Source organism: Ctenopharyngodon idella, chromosome 7, assembly GCF_019924925.1.
Source record: "Ctenopharyngodon idella isolate HZGC_01 chromosome 7, HZGC01, whole genome shotgun sequence".
Taxonomy (NCBI): Eukaryota; Metazoa; Chordata; class Actinopteri; order Cypriniformes; family Xenocyprididae; genus Ctenopharyngodon; species Ctenopharyngodon idella.
The window spans coordinates 28832295-28852932 of record NC_067226.1 but is presented as its reverse complement, the minus strand read 5'-3'; the positions used below and the strand labels follow the sequence as shown (position 1 = coordinate 28852932).

The 20638-nt window shown below is 35.6% G+C and overlaps 1 protein-coding gene and 2 long non-coding RNA genes across 20 annotated transcripts in view; 2 read left to right on the top strand and 1 right to left on the bottom strand.

Moving 5' to 3' along the window:
• The window catches only part of LOC127516295 (Fc receptor-like protein 5), a 192660-nt gene that overhangs the window by 29627 nt on the left and 142395 nt on the right, over positions 1-20638 (bottom strand). For 6 of the 18 annotated variants that reach the window (XM_051900787.1, XM_051900790.1, XM_051900785.1 and 3 more), the window contains 2 exons: positions 8814-9104; positions 4258-4548 (listed from right to left, as the gene is read on the bottom strand). The exons of 3 other annotated variants lie outside the window; for them this stretch is intronic. In XM_051900787.1, coding sequence (XP_051756747.1) covers positions 4258-4548; positions 8814-9104 — 582 coding nt within the window. The remainder of the gene's footprint in view (positions 1-4257; positions 4549-8813; positions 9105-20638) is intronic. 9 more of the 18 variants (XM_051900781.1, XM_051900783.1, XM_051900782.1 and 6 more) reach the window with 2 other exon arrangements.
• Positions 6-4251, top strand: LOC127516319 (uncharacterized). The gene is made up of 3 exons (XR_007930970.1): positions 6-927; positions 1009-1077; positions 1152-4251. It is a non-coding gene; the product is annotated as an uncharacterized LOC127516319 (long non-coding RNA).
• LOC127516320 (uncharacterized) lies at positions 4562-8524 on the top strand. Its single transcript, XR_007930971.1, has 3 exons — positions 4562-5483; positions 5565-5633; positions 5708-8524. It is a non-coding gene; the product is annotated as an uncharacterized LOC127516320 (long non-coding RNA).

Below are 20638 nucleotides of genomic sequence, written 5' to 3'. Positions count from 1 at the left end.
AAAGAAGAAGAGAGAGCTCTTTCAGTGAACTAATCAGAAAACATGATCTGATCGTCTGAGTTCCTGTGGTCCGTTCTTCATATCATATTCACAGACACCAGATCTTCTAATCCTGATAACTGATCTCTGGCTGATTTGGTTCTTCAAACGAATTTGCAGATTTGATTACAATATCTGCATTAAGTTGTCTGAGATTACTGTGTGTTCTTGTGTTCATCAGAAAGGGCAGATATATCGATACTCAAAACCATGATCAGCAATGCAGCGTTTGGCTGGCGGCAAGACAGCAAAGTAATGACATCATTAAGAACATCACACTCCTGACCAAAAACTTGATGAATTTCTGGACCTTTATAAGGAAACAGCTAAGCGACTAAAGCGAAACAAAACTATAATAGGTAAATGAAATGTGTACAGTTTGTTACATGATTCTCAATTATTTCCATTATTTCATGATTTCTAGTATTTGTACAGACTTTACATTTTATTCCAATGTTGTAATTAGTAATTCATTTAATTTTACCTGTGAAGCAGATTTGTTACGTGACAGCGGCAATAAAAGTTTCTTATGGGTCAAGAACATTTTTCTAATGGCATTTTTCTAAATTATTATTGTCCCTGGGTAATTAGGGGTACTCTTTTATGAAAGTAGCAATGACTAGGACAAACTTTAAGTATCACCTTTGTTTACATGAAATAAGCTGCTTATGAGCAGGTTTGAGCTTACAGACCCTGTATCATGTCAAATCATCAACAGTATGTAGCCGGCGAGGTGACTACAACTATTAAAGGGCGTGGCCATGTAGGTAATTGGTGGGTTTTTAAGCAGGCACCTAGAAGGGTACCTGGAGATGGGGTCCGATCTTTTGTGTGGAAGCGTGTTGCCTCGTAGTGGTGTTTGTGCACGGATATGGTCTGAATGAGCAGGTAGGCTAAGTGGATCTTAACTTTGTTTTATGTTCACAAAGCCTTGCTTTATTAAATCGGGGCGCTATGTTTTAAATGCAGATGTAAACATTGTGCTGCCTGGTACCGCTTCCGTGTTGGTTTGTGTATGGACACTGTTTGGGTGAACAGGTAGGCTAAATGAATATCTATGTTTATTTCTACAAAGTGGTGTTTCACTAAAGGGTTTGATGTTTTTAATGTAGGTGTAAACATCATGGATTTAGCAGCTGCTGGTCACGCCCGTCCTCGTTTGATCTCGGATATTAGTCCGTGGTTCGTGGCTGTGTTGCAGGTAATCAGAGAGGGTATTTATAATATTTAAGTGGTTTGATTTTATTATTTTTAATGATATTAAAGAAAAATGTGATTATGTGGAGTATTGTTAATTGTGTTTTTGTTTATTTTCATATTTGTTTATTTTCATATTAGGTTTAGTTAATCGCTGTTCCTCCTATGTTTGTTTTTGTTTTTCTTGCTAGCCCGTCCTTGCATGTGCGCGCTGTATGCCTCCAGCGCAATTAAAGTTTATGATTGTTGTATGAACTGGACTGGCTAGCGGGGTTTTTTTTGTATTTTTTATTTTTTTCTCTTTGTTTGTATCACTTCCCAGCCTCGTGTTGCCAGCCAACCTCTATATTCCCTAAATCAGATTGATGCTCTACAACACATGAACTATTCTTTTGCATGAGGTTTATGTTTGCAGTGTAATTATTTGAGTGTTGTTTTTGAGTGTTGTATTTATTTAATATGATTTTTGGAGTTGTTTATGTAATTTACTTTATTCTTTCTTTCAAATCGTTCTGTGTAAAGAAGCTGGTTTGTGTTGGGATCCAGAGAGGGTTGGCTGGTTATTAATATCTTTTTGCGGGGGGGAAGGAACTTTTGTCACATGTATTTTGTTGTATTTATTGCTTCATTTGTATAAATAAATGATATATATTTTTTTTTTTTTTTGTGATATATGAAGTTTTCTTCTCCCTGATTACATTAGTTTGTTTTTTTTGGTCACCCTTGTTGGAGGTAAGAGTGGACTAGTTACAAGTAGAATCCAGATAAATGAGTTATCCATGTATGCAGAACGAACCCCATGTGGAGAGGAGAGTGATGGTCTCTCCTCCATCTGAAAACTCACTACAGGTTTAATGTGATTCAACATTAGACCATCTGAAACAATCATGAGACTTACAGTGAACAAGTGTGTTATTTTTGTTCTACTTTATGTTTTATATGTTAAGCTGAGAACCTTTTCCTGAACCGATCAAATGAAATATTCCACAATGCAAATGAGCTGATCCGATTACTTTGAGTGCACATCCTTCTGCGCATGCCTACTTTAGATGTATCGGGACTGAGTCGTCAGAATACAAAAAGGCAGTGGTGGCGAAATCAAACTGGAGTGCAATGGAGACATATTAATCGGTATTTTAAAAGAACAGAGTGGATGTGGGCTTTCAAGAAGCCCCTGATGTGGAGACCTCAGATGAGGCTAATGTTAGCGTTTCTGGTAAGTTTCTTTAGCATCACTTCATGGCCTCTTTACTAGCATCAGGGAAAGAATTAAGTCAGTTAACCTAAACTATCAATACAGCGATGTACTACTTCTGAATTACAAGTGAAAGTATTCCAGGAAATGCTACTTTACTAAAAGTTCATAATGATAAAAGTACTAGTTTGATCAGACAAGCTGTGTGTGTCATGTCACAAAATGATTCCGACTGAAAGCGTCAGCACATGTAAACACCAGATCAGTTTAGATAGCATCCCATGTAAACAGTCAACTGGAATCCATCAATCAGAATGGCAAAAAAGTGTGTATGTAAACGGGCTAGTATTGATTAACAACAGCTCCTCATGATTACTTGACTAGCAGTCTCTTCTGAAATCTAGATGGGTAAGGATTTGGTAATACTTCACTCATTACTAAAGGGTTACCATGATCTTTACTTTATAATTAATTATACATTATGCATTATTCACATTAATTATGAACCTGTATATAGTAGTTTTTAGTAGTTCTCTGGGAGGTATGAAAAAAATAGTAGTTACCGATTAGCTAATAATGAACTACCACCTTCAACTGAGCACTATTACTTACTAACTCATTAATCAGAGTTTCTTGTTAGTTAATAGTAGGCAGTAGAATGTTAATAATGCATTACTCATTTGTTCCTGTGCAGTTATTCATTAATGAAGGATCAGTATTCTAAAGTGTTACCAAACAGATGAAACCAGTGAATTTTCCACTTTACATTATCTCAATATCAAATCAGGCGATTTCAGGTGAAGTCTATATGCATCACTCTTCTTCTGTGCAAATGAGTTTGTTAAAACACTGTTGCAATGGCTGACCTTAAAATAATTTATCATAAACCAAGGTTCAAGTGCCCTACAAAAGGGAACACTGATCACAATGGTGACTTCACATTTTAAACATTTCAAACTGACAAGAGCTAAACCTCTGAATCTGAATAAACAGCTTTTAGACATAAACTTGCTTTTATTAAGTTATTATGGGAACAAGTTGTTTTAATCGTCCTGTCATGAGGTATTAAGAGGTTGAATTATATCCAAAGCTGTATTGTGTGTGTGTTGACTTTACATCGGTTGTGTATCTAAACTGTTCATTAACAGCAGGTGTTCATCACTAATGGTCAATCATCACTTGTAAAGTGAACCATTTAATGAACTGCATGAACAATTCAACAGCTGACGCTACAAAGAGTAGATCCTACACTGCTTCAGTGTTAGTTTTTAACACCTGTGGATGAGACTCATATATACTCCAGGGTTGTTAATTTAACACTGGAGATTTTGTTGTGCTTCTAAAAATGCGTCTGACACACATAAAGCTGAAATTATTATCAAAAGAGTAACCAATTGCTATTGGAGCCTCTATGTGCACATTAATGCAGACAAAACATCTATTTTCTATGTAAAACACATCTCAGTTTGTATTAATTACATCAAAATGTTTGTAATTATTGGTAAAAACTAAATGAAACACTGATATTCATATCTAGCCTACATGTGCGTTCTTTTGTATTCACATATAACTGCAGATTGTATTTACTAAAGTCAAGAGTGTGAAAAGGAGTGCTGATTTAAACTTGCAATACAGTCATGTGACAATTTAAAACATTTATTGTTGCATAATGTGATCTGTTTCACACATACTATTAAGAAACGGGCAGATACAGTATATACTGTACTGAATTTAGTAAGCAGCTCCATTCTGAACAAAACCACAGTTTCTCGATCGGATGTGTGATCATAAGAGAGAGTTTATGAGGACAATGATGTTCAACTCACCCTTCACAGAGAGAGAAACAGCAGAGCTTAATTGTGATGAAACTGATCTTCCATTTATGTGTCCTTTACACCAGTACTGACCCTTATCAGATGTAGCAGTTTGTTGAATACTGAGAGTGTCTCCAGTGTGATGCTCAGGCTTCTTTAACATCACATTATTGTTTTTACTGCCTTTATACCACTCATATCTCCAGTTACTGTGATCAGAGTTTATCTCACACTTCAGATTGACTCTCTCTCCAGTGAATACAGGACCGTCTGGTGTCACAGTCAGTGTAGGTGTGGGTAAATCTGTAAAGAAAGAAGAAGAGAGAGCTCTTTCAGTGAACTAATCAGAAAACATGATCTGATCGTCTGAGTTCCTGTGGTCCGTTCTTCATATCATATTCACAGACACCAGATCTTCTAATCCTGATAACTGATCTCTGGCTGATTTGGTTCTTCAAACGAATTTGCAGATTTGATTACAATATCTGCATTAAGTTGTCTGAGATTACTGTGTGTTCTTGTGTTCATCAGAAAGGGCAGATATATCGATACTCAAAACCATGATCAGCAATGCAGCGTTTGGCTGGCGGCAAGACAGCAAAGTAATGACATCATTAAGAACATCACACTCCTGACCAAAAACTTGATGAATTTCTGGACCTTTATAAGGAAACAGCTAAGCGACTAAAGCGAAACAAAACTATAATAGGTAAATGAAATGTGTACAGTTTGTTACATGATTCTCAATTATTTCCATTATTTCATGATTTCTAGTATTTGTACAGACTTTACATTTTATTCCAATGTTGTAATTAGTAATTCATTTAATTTTACCTGTGAAGCAGATTTGTTACGTGACAGCGGCAATAAAAGTTTCTTATGGGTCAAGAACATTTTTCTAATGGCATTTTTCTAAATTATTATTGTCCCTGGGTAATTAGGGGTACTCTTTTATGAAAGTAGCAATGACTAGGACAAACTTTAAGTATCACCTTTGTTTACATGAAATAAGCTGCTTATGAGCAGGTTTGAGCTTACAGACCCTGTATCATGTCAAATCATCAACAGTATGTAGCCGGCGAGGTGACTACAACTATTAAAGGGCGTGGCCATGTAGGTAATTGGTGGGTTTTTAAGCAGGCACCTAGAAGGGTACCTGGAGATGGGGTCCGATCTTTTGTGTGGAAGCGTGTTGCCTCGTAGTGGTGTTTGTGCACGGATATGGTCTGAATGAGCAGGTAGGCTAAGTGGATCTTAACTTTGTTTTATGTTCACAAAGCCTTGCTTTATTAAATCGGGGCGCTATGTTTTAAATGCAGATGTAAACATTGTGCTGCCTGGTACCGCTTCCGTGTTGGTTTGTGTATGGACACTGTTTGGGTGAACAGGTAGGCTAAATGAATATCTATGTTTATTTCTACAAAGTGGTGTTTCACTAAAGGGTTTGATGTTTTTAATGTAGGTGTAAACATCATGGATTTAGCAGCTGCTGGTCACGCCCGTCCTCGTTTGATCTCGGATATTAGTCCGTGGTTCGTGGCTGTGTTGCAGGTAATCAGAGAGGGTATTTATAATATTTAAGTGGTTTGATTTTATTATTTTTAATGATATTAAAGAAAAATGTGATTATGTGGAGTATTGTTAATTGTGTTTTTGTTTATTTTCATATTTGTTTATTTTCATATTAGGTTTAGTTAATCGCTGTTCCTCCTATGTTTGTTTTTGTTTTTCTTGCTAGCCCGTCCTTGCATGTGCGCGCTGTATGCCTCCAGCGCAATTAAAGTTTATGATTGTTGTATGAACTGGACTGGCTAGCGGGGTTTTTTTTGTATTTTTTATTTTTTTCTCTTTGTTTGTATCACTTCCCAGCCTCGTGTTGCCAGCCAACCTCTATATTCCCTAAATCAGATTGATGCTCTACAACACATGAACTATTCTTTTGCATGAGGTTTATGTTTGCAGTGTAATTATTTGAGTGTTGTTTTTGAGTGTTGTATTTATTTAATATGATTTTTGGAGTTGTTTATGTAATTTACTTTATTCTTTCTTTCAAATCGTTCTGTGTAAAGAAGCTGGTTTGTGTTGGGATCCAGAGAGGGTTGGCTGGTTATTAATATCTTTTTGCGGGGGGGAAGGAACTTTTGTCACATGTATTTTGTTGTATTTATTGCTTCATTTGTATAAATAAATGATATATTTTTTTTTTTTTTTTTGTGATATATGAAGTTTTCTTCTCCCTGATTACATTAGTTTGTTTTTTTTGGTCACCCTTGTTGGAGGTAAGAGTGGACTAGTTACAAGTAGAATCCAGATAAATGAGTTATCCATGTATGCAGAACGAACCCCATGTGGAGAGGAGAGTGATGGTCTCTCCTCCATCTGAAAACTCACTACAGGTTTAATGTGATTCAACATTAGACCATCTGAAACAATCATGAGACTTACAGTGAACAAGTGTGTTATTTTTGTTCTACTTTATGTTTTATATGTTAAGCTGAGAACCTTTTCCTGAACCGATCAAATGAAATATTCCACAATGCAAATGAGCTGATCCGATTACTTTGAGTGCACATCCTTCTGCGCATGCCTACTTTAGATGTATCGGGACTGAGTCGTCAGAATACAAAAAGGCAGTGGTGGCGAAATCAAACTGGAGTGCAATGGAGACATATTAATCGGTATTTTAAAAGAACAGAGTGGATGTGGGCTTTCAAGAAGCCCCTGATGTGGAGACCTCAGATGAGGCTAATGTTAGCGTTTCTGGTAAGTTTCTTTAGCATCACTTCATGGCCTCTTTACTAGCATCAGGGAAAGAATTAAGTCAGTTAACCTAAACTATCAATACAGCGATGTACTACTTCTGAATTACAAGTGAAAGTATTCCAGGAAATGCTACTTTACTAAAAGTTCATAATGATAAAAGTACTAGTTTGATCAGACAAGCTGTGTGTGTCATGTCACAAAATGATTCCGACTGAAAGCGTCAGCACATGTAAACACCAGATCAGTTTAGATAGCATCCCATGTAAACAGTCAACTGGAATCCATCAATCAGAATGGCAAAAAAGTGTGTATGTAAACGGGCTAGTATTGATTAACAACAGCTCCTCATGATTACTTGACTAGCAGTCTCTTCTGAAATCTAGATGGGTAAGGATTTGGTAATACTTCACTCATTACTAAAGGGTTACCATGATCTTTACTTTATAATTAATTATACATTATGCATTATTCACATTAATTATGAACCTGTATATAGTAGTTTTTAGTAGTTCTCTGGGAGGTATGAAAAAAATAGTAGTTACCGATTAGCTAATAATGAACTACCACCTTCAACTGAGCACTATTACTTACTAACTCATTAATCAGAGTTTCTTGTTAGTTAATAGTAGGCAGTAGAATGTTAATAATGCATTACTCATTTGTTCCTGTGCAGTTATTCATTAATGAAGGATCAGTATTCTAAAGTGTTACCAAACAGATGAAACCAGTGAATTTTCCACTTTACATTATCTCAATATCAAATCAGGCGATTTCAGGTGAAGTCTATATGCATCACTCTTCTTCTGTGCAAATGAGTTTGTTAAAACACTGTTGCAATGGCTGACCTTAAAATAATTTATCATAAACCAAGGTTCAAGTGCCCTACAAAAGGGAACACTGATCACAATGGTGACTTCACATTTTAAACATTTCAAACTGACAAGAGCTAAACCTCTGAATCTGAATAAACAGCTTTTAGACATAAACTTGCTTTTATTAAGTTATTATGGGAACAAGTTGTTTTAATCGTCCTGTCATGAGGTATTAAGAGGTTGAATTATATCCAAAGCTGTATTGTGTGTGTGTTGACTTTACATCAGTTGTGTATCTAAACTGTTCATTAACAGCAGGTGTTCATCACTAATGGTCAATCATCACTTGTAAAGTGAACCATTTAATGAACTGCATGAACAATTCAACAGCTGACGCTACAAAGAGTAGATCCTACACTGCTTCAGTGTTAGTTTTTAACACCTGTGGATGAGACTCATATATACTCCAGGGTTGGTAATTTAACACTGGTGATTTTGCTGTGCTTCTAAAAATGTGTCTGACACACAGAAAGCTGAAATTATTATCAAAAGAGTAACCAATTGCTATTGGAGCTTCAATGTGCACATTAATGCAGACAAAACATCTATTTTCTATGTAAAACACATCTCAATTTGTATTAATTACATCAAAATGTTTGTAATTATTGGTAAAAACTAAATAAAACACTGATATTCATATCTAGCCTACATGTATGTTCTTTTGTATTCACATATAACTGCAGATTGTATTTACTAAAGTCAAGAGTGTGAAAAAGAGTGCTGATTTAAACATGCAATACAGTCATGTGACAATTTAAACCATTTATTGTTGCATAATGTGATCTGTTTCACACATACTATTAAGAAATAGGCAGATACAGTATATACTGTACTGAATTTAGTAAGCAGCTCCATTCTGAACAAAACCACAGTTTCTCGATCAGATGTGTGATCATAAGAGAGAGTTTATGAGGACAATGATGTTCAACTCACCCTCCACAGAGAGAGAAACAGCAGAGCTTGATTGTGATGAAACTGATCTTCCATCTATGAGTCCTTTACACCAGTACTGACCCTTATCAGATGTAGCAGTTTGTTGAATACTGAGAGTGTCTCCAGTGTGATGCTCAGGCTTCTTTAACGTCACATTATTGTCTTTACTGCCTTTATACCACTCATATCTCCAGTTACGGTGATTAGACTTTATTTCACACTTCAGATTGACTGTCTCTCCAGTGAATACAGGACCGTCTGGTGTCACAGTCAGTGTAGGTGTGGGTAAATCTGTGAAGAAAGAAGAAGAGAGAGCTCTTTCAGTGAACTAATCAGAAAACATGATCTGATTGTCTGAGTTCCTGTGGTCCGTTCTTCATATCTTGCTTAATACACCGGAGATGATTTCACAGACGCCAGATCTTCTAATCCTGATAACTGATCTCTGGCTAATTTGGTTCTTCAAACGAATTTGCGGATTTGATTAAAATATCTGGATTAAGTTGTCTGAGATTACTGTGTGTTCTTGTGTTCATCAGAAAGGGCAGATATATCGATACTCAAAAACATGATCAGCAATGCAGTGATTGGCTGGCGGCAAGACAGCAATGTAATGACATCATTAAGAACATCACACTCCTGATGAAAAACTTGATGAATTTCTGGACCTTTATAACAGCCAAGCGTCTAAAACGACATAAAACTATAACAGGTAAATGAAATGTGTACAGTTTGTTACATGATTCCCAATTATTTCCATTATTTCATGATTTCTAGTATTTGTACAGACTTTACATTTTATTCCAATGTTGTAATTAGCAGTTGATTTCATTTTACCTGTGAAGCAGATTTGTTACATGACAGCATCAATCAAAGTTTCTTATAGGTGAAGAACATTTTTCTAATGGCACTTTTCTAAATTATTATTGTCTCTAGTTCATTAGTGTACTCTTGTAAGGAAGTAGCAGTGGCTGGCAGTCCTGGGACAAACTTTAAGTATCACCTTCGCTTAAGATGAAATCTAAGCCTGTTTACATGAAATAAGCTGCTCCGCAGCAGGGTTGAGCTTACAGACCTGTTGCTATGACAGCAACTTCAGGACGAGCTTCGAAGAACCTAAAAATCCTGGATCTTGTCAAATCGTCAACAGTAAAATCCAGATAAATGAGTAATTCAGTGTAAGTTCATCTGATTAAATGGCCATACAGCAAAATCCCCAGTGTTAAATTAACACCCCTCAGTGTTCATATGTGTCCACACTACAGAGTGTTAAAATAACACTGAAGCAGTGTTGCAAAGAAAAGAAACCTGGGCTTTGAGGCAGTAATTAAAGCAAAAGGAGTCCCTACCAAGTATTGAGTACATATACAGTAAATGAACATACTTTCCAGAAGGCCAACAATTCACTAAAAATGTTTTTTTTTTTTTTTTTTTTGCTCTTATGAAGTATTCTAATTTGTTGAGATAGTGAATTGGTTGGGTTTTTGTTAAATGTGAGCCAAACCATCACAATTAAAAGAACCAAAGACTTAAAGTACTTCAGTCTGTGTGCATGGAATTTATTTAATACACGAGTTCCACAATTTGAGTTGAATTACTGAAATAAATGAACTTTTCCACGACATTCTAATTTATTGAGATGCACCTGTATATCACATAATGACTGGAATGCACTAATAATCTCTAACTTTTCTCCCCAAATCCTCACGTCTATTTCCAGGTTTGTTTTCACAAGAATGATTTAAAATGTAATTGTCTCCCCTTTTCACTTTTAATCCCTAGCAAAATTTACTGGAATATTTATAAAGCAGGCAAATACAATATTTATTGTCTGTCAAAATGATTGAAATCACTTTTAAATATCACTCAGTTAATGAACATTTTTGGTTAATGCCGTTATCGATGTTTTTCATGTTCAAGTAAATATGTTTACAGAGCTTTTTCCGGGTACTTCAGCCAATAGTTCTAGGAACTATGAAAAGGTTCCTCCGGTGCGAAAGCCCCTTATTCATGATTTCATGTGACGTCACACAGTGGTACGGGTGCCATTTGTAGGACCGAGTTGCAACATGCCGTATCTGCTGTGCTGTGGGCTGTGATAACAGCAAATCACAAAGAAATGGATTAACATTTTACAATATCCCCACAAACCCTGAGCATCCTCAGTAATGGATTGCTGCTATCGTAGGGTTGCCACAATGCCACCCGTCCTGTTTAAAGATTAAATGATGCGTCCCATATCAAATCAATACAGGGCACAATTTGTCCCGTATTTTTTTATGTAGGCCCATACATACTTCAATAATTAAACAAACAAGCATTTTGCAGTGTGGATAATACTAATAGCAATAATAATGAAATACATTTCACAAGAAATAGCACATTTGCACGGATTGCATCTTAGCTCTTTGTTTCTATAGCAATAGAATCTTGAGAACATGCACCTTAAATCTGCATTAAAAAAAAAACAAAAAACAAAACAACAATAACTCGAGCTCACGTCCACCTTCTGAACGCAAGACACTCTCCGGATATAGGGCTGAATGGGTAAAAAGTTATCACTTGGGTCTTTCAGTAACTTCCCAGCTAACAGAATTTTGTTACAAGAACGTTCTCTAAATATTCAGTGTTCGTTCTGGGAACATAAAAAATGTCCTGTTTTCTTGACGTTAGAGAATTTTTTTTTGAAAGGTATGATGTTCCTCAAACATTCTTTCAACTTAATTTTGATTTAAAACGATGTTCACACGTCTACAGAAGTTCTTATTGAGAATTAACAGAGGTTTAGATGTTGGTGTTTTATTGAAAATGTTTTGTTTGAGGTCACCATCATGGTGATTGGTGTTTGCTTTAGTTGGGCTCTTGACCCTAGACTTTTGTTGAGTTGCTTCTTTTTCAGCAATTGCGGAGGTTTATGGAAAACATTTATGCATTGAAGTGTTATTGAGAAGTATAAAACTCGACCAATGTGAAAACAATAATTTGTAACACCATTGTTGCATTTCAGATGCTGAATGTTGATTCCCTTGAGTGTATAATTAATGTTGTCATTAACTTTTTGTTTAAAACATGATTTGTGCCATTTATACACTCACAGACATCAACATTTGGCATATGAAACACAACAATGGTGACATGCTTCATGCCAGCATACAAAACACATTTATGGCTCCCAGCATGCACTGCAGCATGAATAAATTATGCAGCTGAATTTTTTTTTTTTTTTTATTGTCACCATTGTTGAGTTTTGTATGATGAGTGCTGATGTCTAAGTATGTTGTATTTAACTTTTAAATAGTTTCAGACAATCTTACATAAATCACTTCAGTGTTACAAATGTATTACGTTCTTCTCAAATAAAGTTTCAATTCCAAAAGTAAGCAAAACCTCTGAAAAAGTAGTTTTTTTAAACCACTTTTATGTAGTCACTTGACTGTTAAAGCAAACATGTTGATCAACTTTATCAATGAAGAAACATTTTCCATAAACCTGTGCAATTGCTGATAAAGCAGCAACTCAACAAAAGTCAAGGGTCAAGAGCCCAACTAAAGCAAACGCTGATCACCATGATAGTGACCTCAAACAAAACATTTTCAACAAATCATCAACATCTAAACTTCTGTTAATTCTCAAGAAGAACTTCTGTAGATGTGTGAGAAATAAAGTCAGTCTGTTTAGTAAGGGTGGGAATCTTTAGTCACCTCATGATCGGATCCGATTCCGATTCTGGGAGTCACGGTCCGATTCCAAAACGATTCTTGATCTACTTTTTTTTTTTATTATTAAATAATTAGTTTACCAACTTAAAAACCTTAAAATCCTTACATTTACATATCCTTACATAAGTAATTATAAGTAGACCTACTTTTTAAGATAATTACAAATTGAAAAAAATTAAAACAATTGTGTTAAGAATTTTAAACTAATATAACTTCAAAACATACAAGAAAGTAGCAAATAATAAAGAGGAGCAACAGAACATATTACAAGCAATAAACAAAGAGTGCTTTCAGTATTTAAGATTATCTGAACGTTTTCTTTCTCATGTTTACTGTGGTTTGATTGTTACATCATAGACAGCGGGAGATCTAATAAGTTGCATTCATGCACGGATCTCTTTTGAAATATAATAAGTAATGTGGTTTGTCCTATCCATTTAATCCCTTAAGACAAAACTGGCTGCGTTTACATTAATTTTGCATCATAAAACCATTTTGAGACGCAAGTAAATTAAACTACTTGCACGGACTCGCACACAGCCGCATGCGCAAGCACTCTTCACAAACAAAGTGTCAGCATTTAAAATTGAAAGCAGCCTTCTGTAAGTGAGTTTCATATTTTAAATGTATAAGTCCACTGCATTCCAAACGACATGCCTTCGTAGAGCATTTGTAAGGAAAATACCGACGGGTGAGACTGCGCTCAGTAACATCAAACAAAGTGCGTGTCTCTCGCATCCTGTGCAGTGAAGCCCACGATTGTCGTAATTCGCTTCAACCTTTCCGAACTTTATGAAAGATTATTTTACGGAAGGTTCGAGTGGTGTATGTGTGTGAGGAATCGGAAGCAAGCAGAATCCGAGTATTTCTAAAGCACACTCAGTGGCATCGCACATCTGAATAAAAACTAAGCTCAGAACTCCAGAATTGTTGGAAAGAGAATCACAATGGATCGATTTTTTCTCCCACCCCTACTGGTTAGTAATAAGTGAAGCTAGTAATGCTGTGGAGTTGTTTAATCAGATATTGAGAGATTTAAAGGGGACCTATTTTGCCCCATTTTACAAGATGTAAAATAAGTCTCTGATGTCCCCAGAGTGTGTTAGTGTGTGCCCTTTAAATGCAAATGAGCTGCTGCGCTCGGCCTAAGAGGGCAGAGCTTCAAGAGCTCATTCTCCGGTTTCAGGAGTCAGTCAAACGCGCTATAATGTCTGAAACTCTGAATATATGCTGCATGGAGATAGGTATAGTTTAATTACGGTTATAACTTATACTGTCTTCTTGTTTTTATCCACTATATTAGTACAAGCCTGTTGTACCAGACCCCGTCCGAATGATGGCCAAAATGTTACAGATGAGTATTATGACATTTATTGTACTTCACACATAAGATTTTCACTCTAGAAAATCACTGTAAGAGCTTAATAAAACACAGTGCAAGTGTGCATTAAAATATTATCCATAAACTCTCTCTCTCTCCCTTGCATTATCATCAACATACACAGCGAAGTACACAGAAACACTCATTACAACTAACAGTAAACAAATATAAAAAGAATTTATGCCTTTTCGGGTGGTGCTTAATAAACTGGTGAACTTTATATCTGTAAATCAGCTCCGATGAACTGTAATAAAGTGCTCTCACCTTTATTACTGCTGTATCCAGTATCACTCTGGAGGCTGTAAGCTGCATCACGATCAGTTTATTAATCTATCCTTGAGTAACAACTTTTTAGCACAACCTCTGTTTTGTATTGTCCCTTTGTATATACATAATATATATGTATATACATGTATAGACATAAACAAATTTCGGTAGAATTGAGGGAGCATTTTCTTCGAAAACAAAATTTATCCACCTCGTCTTCAGCGGCTCAGATTTAGGGAGTAAATGGAGAGAGCTATGTGGATTAATCCATCCAGCTACAGAACACCTAAAACGCTTTGGAGACATTCTCGTCAGCGCAGCAATGGCGGACTGTGTAAACTCGCTCAGGGCAGTTCTATGTTAAAACGGCAGTGTCTGTCAACATTCGTGGGCGGGGCCTGTGGCTAATGTGACATCACACTGCCAGGAACCTGCAAACGGCTTCTTCTGAGACACTGCTTATGATTTATGTGGATTAAAACAAAAAAAAAGGAGTGGGTGGATTTTTATCACTATAGGGTGGTTGTGTACACACACTGCCAACACACATTTATATCCAAACACCATGCAAAAGTGAATTTTGCATAATAGGTCCCCTTTGATGTCTTTTATCTTCAGTTCATCTGTTACAGCCACTGCCATAACACAAAAGAGGGATAACACAACTCTCGGTCAAATAGGGGAGTTTAAATAAGAATGAATATAAACAAAGTGTGGGAGAAATTAGTCAAGACAATAAAAAAGGGAAAAACACAAGAGAGCGCAACTCCATGTCTGGACGGCATCTCAAGTTCCGCCGTTGAAGTGTGGCAACTTGGCTTCCTTTAAGCACATGATAATGGTCCGCAGCTGTAAGGAATCTGCTAGACAAGACAAAAGTAATCACCTTTCCTGCCCCTAGAAGGCAGGCAAATAATTAATAAATACACATACATATTACATGTAACATCATCTAAGGCTGTGGCTGAAGAAAATCGTAGTTTGTGTTCTTTCTCTTTCTTTCAGTGCTTGTTTACAGCAGGTGTTTGAATGATTGAAAGAATGTTTTAGGAACATCATACTAACCTTTAAATAACATTTTACTAATATTAAGAAAACTGGACATTTTTATGTTCTTGGAATGTTACAAATCAACGTTCTGTTGAATTTTATATCTAACGTCAAGAAAACTGGAAATTTTTTACGTTCCCAGAACGAACACTGAATATTTGGAGAACATTCTTATAACAAATACTGTTAGCTGGGTTATGATGAACGCAAGGCAAAATGCACCTTTAAAGCAGCATGTGGTGGCAGACACATCCATGCTTATAAAATTTGGGTAACCTATTAAAATAATATTCCATACACTATCCGAGCTGGTTAGGCAGATAACCATTATATATTTTTAGACATTACAAGACAGATTAATGTTGATATATCATTCATATTAATCATAAACATACATAATAAATAATCCTATCTGTTATATACAAATTATGATATTTAAAAAAAAAACAAAATTAAAATCGTTCTAATAAAGTCTATTTTGTGACAAAATACAGTATAATTGCTGAAAAAATGTAAATAAGTACTTTAGGAAATGTAGGGAATTTTTTAAAGTAAAGAATTTTTTAAATGTACAAACATGCAATATCTATTCTATTAAACATTTATTTAATTGTCAAACTACTCATGTTACTTATAGACTGGAATGTCCTCAAAGTAAGGTGTTTTATACTGGGAGAACAAAAAGACGATTACTGGATTGATTGGCTGAACATAAATATGCCATCAGGAGGAGTAATGAAGAATATCTTATGGCAAAACATTTTAAACTAATGCATAATAGTAACCCATCTATCCTTATAATACTAGGTACTGATCATGTGAATAGTACTATTATGAAAGGGAATAGAGAACTTGAATCAAAGAGAGACGTTTTGGAATTATAAACTAAAGGCTAATATATATTCATGATTGACTGAGGACTTAATTTTACTCCTTTCTTGTGATTTTTTTTATTTTATTTTATTTTTTAATGTATTTATTTGTTTATTTATTTATTTTTGTCAGTGATATTTGAAGTGGTGTTTTTGAGTTTGGAAATAAAATGTATTGGTGAATGTTAAATGCGTTAAAGAGATGTTGGTCACATGACAACTGTTAAAGGATTACTTCACTTTAAAATGAAAATTTTAAACAATAAACATTTATTAAATTGCTTATTAATAAACGTTCACAGTTTCATTATTATTGTTGCCTCTAGTAAATATGTGTCTGATTTTTAATTTCCAAACTTTTGGGTTCATTTTAAGCCAACCATATAGTAATTTTTAAACAATAGTTGGGTTAAATAAAACTGACCAGCATATTGGGCAAACATTTAACCCAACCACTGGGTTTGTTCATTTTCAACCCAACTTGGGTTGTTTTTAAACCAGCATTTTTAGAGTGCAGGAAGTAACCATGCATATGGTCAATTGGCAGGATTCCATAATTATATGAAAGACAAGGGGAATGGGAGTTAATTGTGGGAAACAGGTGTGGTGAAACTTTGAAGCTGTAATCCCATTGGTTAACAGCTGATAAGAAGAGTGTATAAAGGTGGAGACCTGGTCAGAGACAGATTAGATGTCCCGCAGGCATCTCTGCTTTGTTGCTTTGTCCAATAAAGTCTTATTTTATTTTTTTAATTTACAAGAAAGAGAAGACTTTTCTCCACAACACAGCCGGAGAAAAACTAAACTCAATCAAGGGTCACGAGCCCAACTACAGGAAACACTTGTGGTGAACAGCACATTCCAGGGCACAGTTTATGGCCGAGCCCCTCTCCTGCTACATTTTAAATGGATCTTGGCAGAGAACACAAACAAACTGTACATCGCCAACAGATAAAGATGCTAGAACAACAGCTAGACACCTCTTAGAGGGCAAGAAGTAGACCTGGTACCAAGCCCGGGAAGGACAGGAATTTGGTCCACATGCAGTTTCTGCCCTTCACCCATCTAGAGACTCATTCCTGTAAGGTCTTGGTCTGTGATTACAGCCTGTCCCGAGTCTCCATGCCAGAGACAAATGCAGACTGACCAAGTTCTAAATATATATTATCAGTATATGATTTTCTATTTTACACTAGAGGTAATATAGCTGATGCTAATAACAAATAAATTTTGTTTGATGCATAATAAGGTTCTTCAGCTTATTAGTTTCAGAGAAACAACAGTTTATCTTTCCATAAGATAACATAACTCTTCCATAGCCACATCCAACTTAATCACTTGCATTTTATGTATCTTATGCACTTTATTCTTTTATCATTCATGGTATTCATTTAGTAGTTGTGTTAGTTATTCTTGTTTATCTTTTGTTAATAAAATGAATTTTATTACATTTGTGTCTTCCTTGTGCTGATAATACAGAAGAGGCTCTACAAGTTAGAAATCTCACCAATATTTCAGACAAATTATCTGACTCCCTCCGCTTTACATTATTTGAAAAATGATTGAACAGCCTCCAGTTGGGAGTGTTCTCATAGGTAAAAGACCTTGACTATACCCCATACTAAGAGAGGGGGAAGGTGGTCATCTGATGTACTCATAACCACACCTTAAGTGACGTGTGATCCAAAAATCACAACATCAGCGGTGACATGAGTACCAATTACTACATTACTTAGTGTCCTTAGATGGGCGAAAGTAAAATTACTACAGACTAATCACAACATTTGCAAATGTTTGTTCCTCTTACCTTTAGTGATTTTGCTCAATAACATCTGCCAACATTATGAGAACATTCATCAAATACTAATGACAATATGTGGTGATTTCATTAACACTGTTTTGAAAGTGTTTAATTCTAGCACTAAATTTTACATAATTTAAGAGAAAAGTTAGGAACAATAACTGCGGGACAGGCTAAAAAAAAAAAAAACTTTCCCATGTTCCAAGGATGTTCTTTTAAAACAGCAATCACAACCTTATTCATTTGAAGTTAGTTGTCAGATTCCACTGAAAAAATGGCAGGCCCCACAACCACCAAAGCCAGCCCACCCGGCTCGCCCCCTTCACCTTCTCCCCGTAACAGAGTCCTCCGGCCTCTGCCACAGCGACAAGCCCTGAACCCCCTTCATCTGTTCCAGCCGAGGAAAAAAACAACAAGTTCTGTGAGTCCCGGAAAAAACAACTCAAACTGAGTGATATGTGTGTTGAGTCCCTGCTACAACAGCAGTAATATTCACAGAGGTTTCCAGAGTAAATGGAAACCCAAAGTGCCAGTACCTCTTCCTACTTCTAAGTAAGAGACAGACTAAGGCCTGTGTGAATCGTAGGGCAAATGCATTTAATCTATGATCTATTAAACATCACTGCAACCTTGATGTGGAGCCAGAAACAAATACTCTAAAGTTAGCTATTTTAAATATTCGTTCACTCATTTTTAGTCAATGATCTAATACATACAACCTAGATTTTATGTTTTAAAAATGAAACTTGGCTAGACAACAACTGCAGTGCAACAATTTTAAATGAGTCAGCCCCTTCAAACTTCACCTTCATGGGTGTTTGCAGATCTAGAAAGAAAGGTGGTGGAATAGATGTTTTTCAGTGTAAACAAGTATCACTTAAGTTGGAGAGTTGTCTTTTAAGTATCTGGGAATCATGTTGACAGGCACGACAAAGGCTGTGTCTGCTCACTTCTGCATTTTCTTTATGTCAGCATTCGATATGACTGAAACCAGATATGCAACAGTCAAAAAGCAGTACATAAATGAGAACCCTAACATTCTCTGTATGATCGCTATTTCCATGACACCAAATCTACATCTGTTGATATTCTCTTTGACAACTTTAATTCTAAAATCAATACAACATTTGATGAAATTGCACCTGCTATGATCAGGAAAATTAATAGCAAGCGTACGGCACCATGGGGAAACACATGAAAAGAAAATGCAGTAAATGGAAAGCTGAACGTATGTGGCAGAAAACAAAGCTAGAAATCCATTGTAACATCTACAAAGAGTGTCTAAACACTTACAGTATGGCTTCCAGTTTTATTCAGAATCAATTTTAAATTACTTTTAATTGTAAACAAATCCAATAATGGCCTCAGACCAAAATACATTGCAGATATGTTGATAGAATAGAAACCAAACAGAGCTCTCAGATCCAAATGATCATACCTGTTGATAACACCTAGGGTAAATTCAAAACATGGTGAGTTGGTGTTTAGCTATTATGCCACCTGCAGCTGGAACCTTTAAGTCCAGACACCAGGACTCTGAGTTGTGGATGGTGTAAATATACACTTGTGTAAAGCAGGTGTATAAGTTTTCACACTCCGTCAGGGGTGAAGAGACACTGGAAAAGCCAGTGTGTTGCTACTAGCGTAAAATCACAAACCGAAACACTTCCATTCAGATAGGGATGTCCCGAATTTAGTAATCGTTTTAATCATTTTTTTATTCTGCTTTTATTGTTACTTTCATTTCTAATGCATCTATTTAATTCCTTTTTTATGTAAAGAACTTTGAATTACCGTTGTGTATGTAAAATTGTCTTGCCTAAATGTTTAAAAAATGTTACAAGAACATTTTCTTCCAACTTTACATTTAAAAAAAAAAAAAAATTCTTCAAACAATGTATAAATAACGTTTCTGTGCTAACCTTTTGAGAACATAATTAAAGTCCAGATAACATTAATCAAATGTTCTATTATCATTACTGGAAGAACATTTGTTCATATCTTTGAGCGAACCTTGCCAGAACATTCGCTGTTAGCTGGTAAAAGCTCATGTGAGGAGCAACTGAATCTGAATCAACTTCAACAGACTATCTGAAGACTTCATGAACTCATTTAACATCATTGTCTGTAAGTCACATTATTCTCTGACTTCAGTACAAAACTCGTCTGTATTGAACTCTCTCACTCAGGTCCTTCTATTCTCATCAATTCTATTCTAATCAATTAATATCACCCATAACCATATAGTGACAGTGACTAAAGTAAATATAATAGATGGAGATATATCTATAACACTGGAAAATCACAGTTTACAAGTTACAGTTTATCACAGTTCACACAGTTTTTGTTATAATAAACCAGAACCTCCACAAATACATGCAACAAACACAAGTCGGGTGCAGGGCAAAGTTACTGTATTGCTGTATCACGACACACCATAAAAAAACTTTGCCAGTATATTTACTGCATATTATTGATCCTATTGTGAATGATTCATCGATGCATATGTTTTATTTTTTCACCTGGTAATGTTTAATATTCAATACTAGCCAAGTATTCTTAGTAAGTTTGCCAGTTTATGTAGAGCTCATTTGATAGATAGGGTTTAATTTGAGCTGATAACTGGACACTAATCGCTGAATTAAACATGAAGTGTCATGAGGTCATGTGACACCAATGCACGTAACAGTTTGTTTATAATGTTTCACGTTCTTTTGAGAAACAGGTGGAAACAA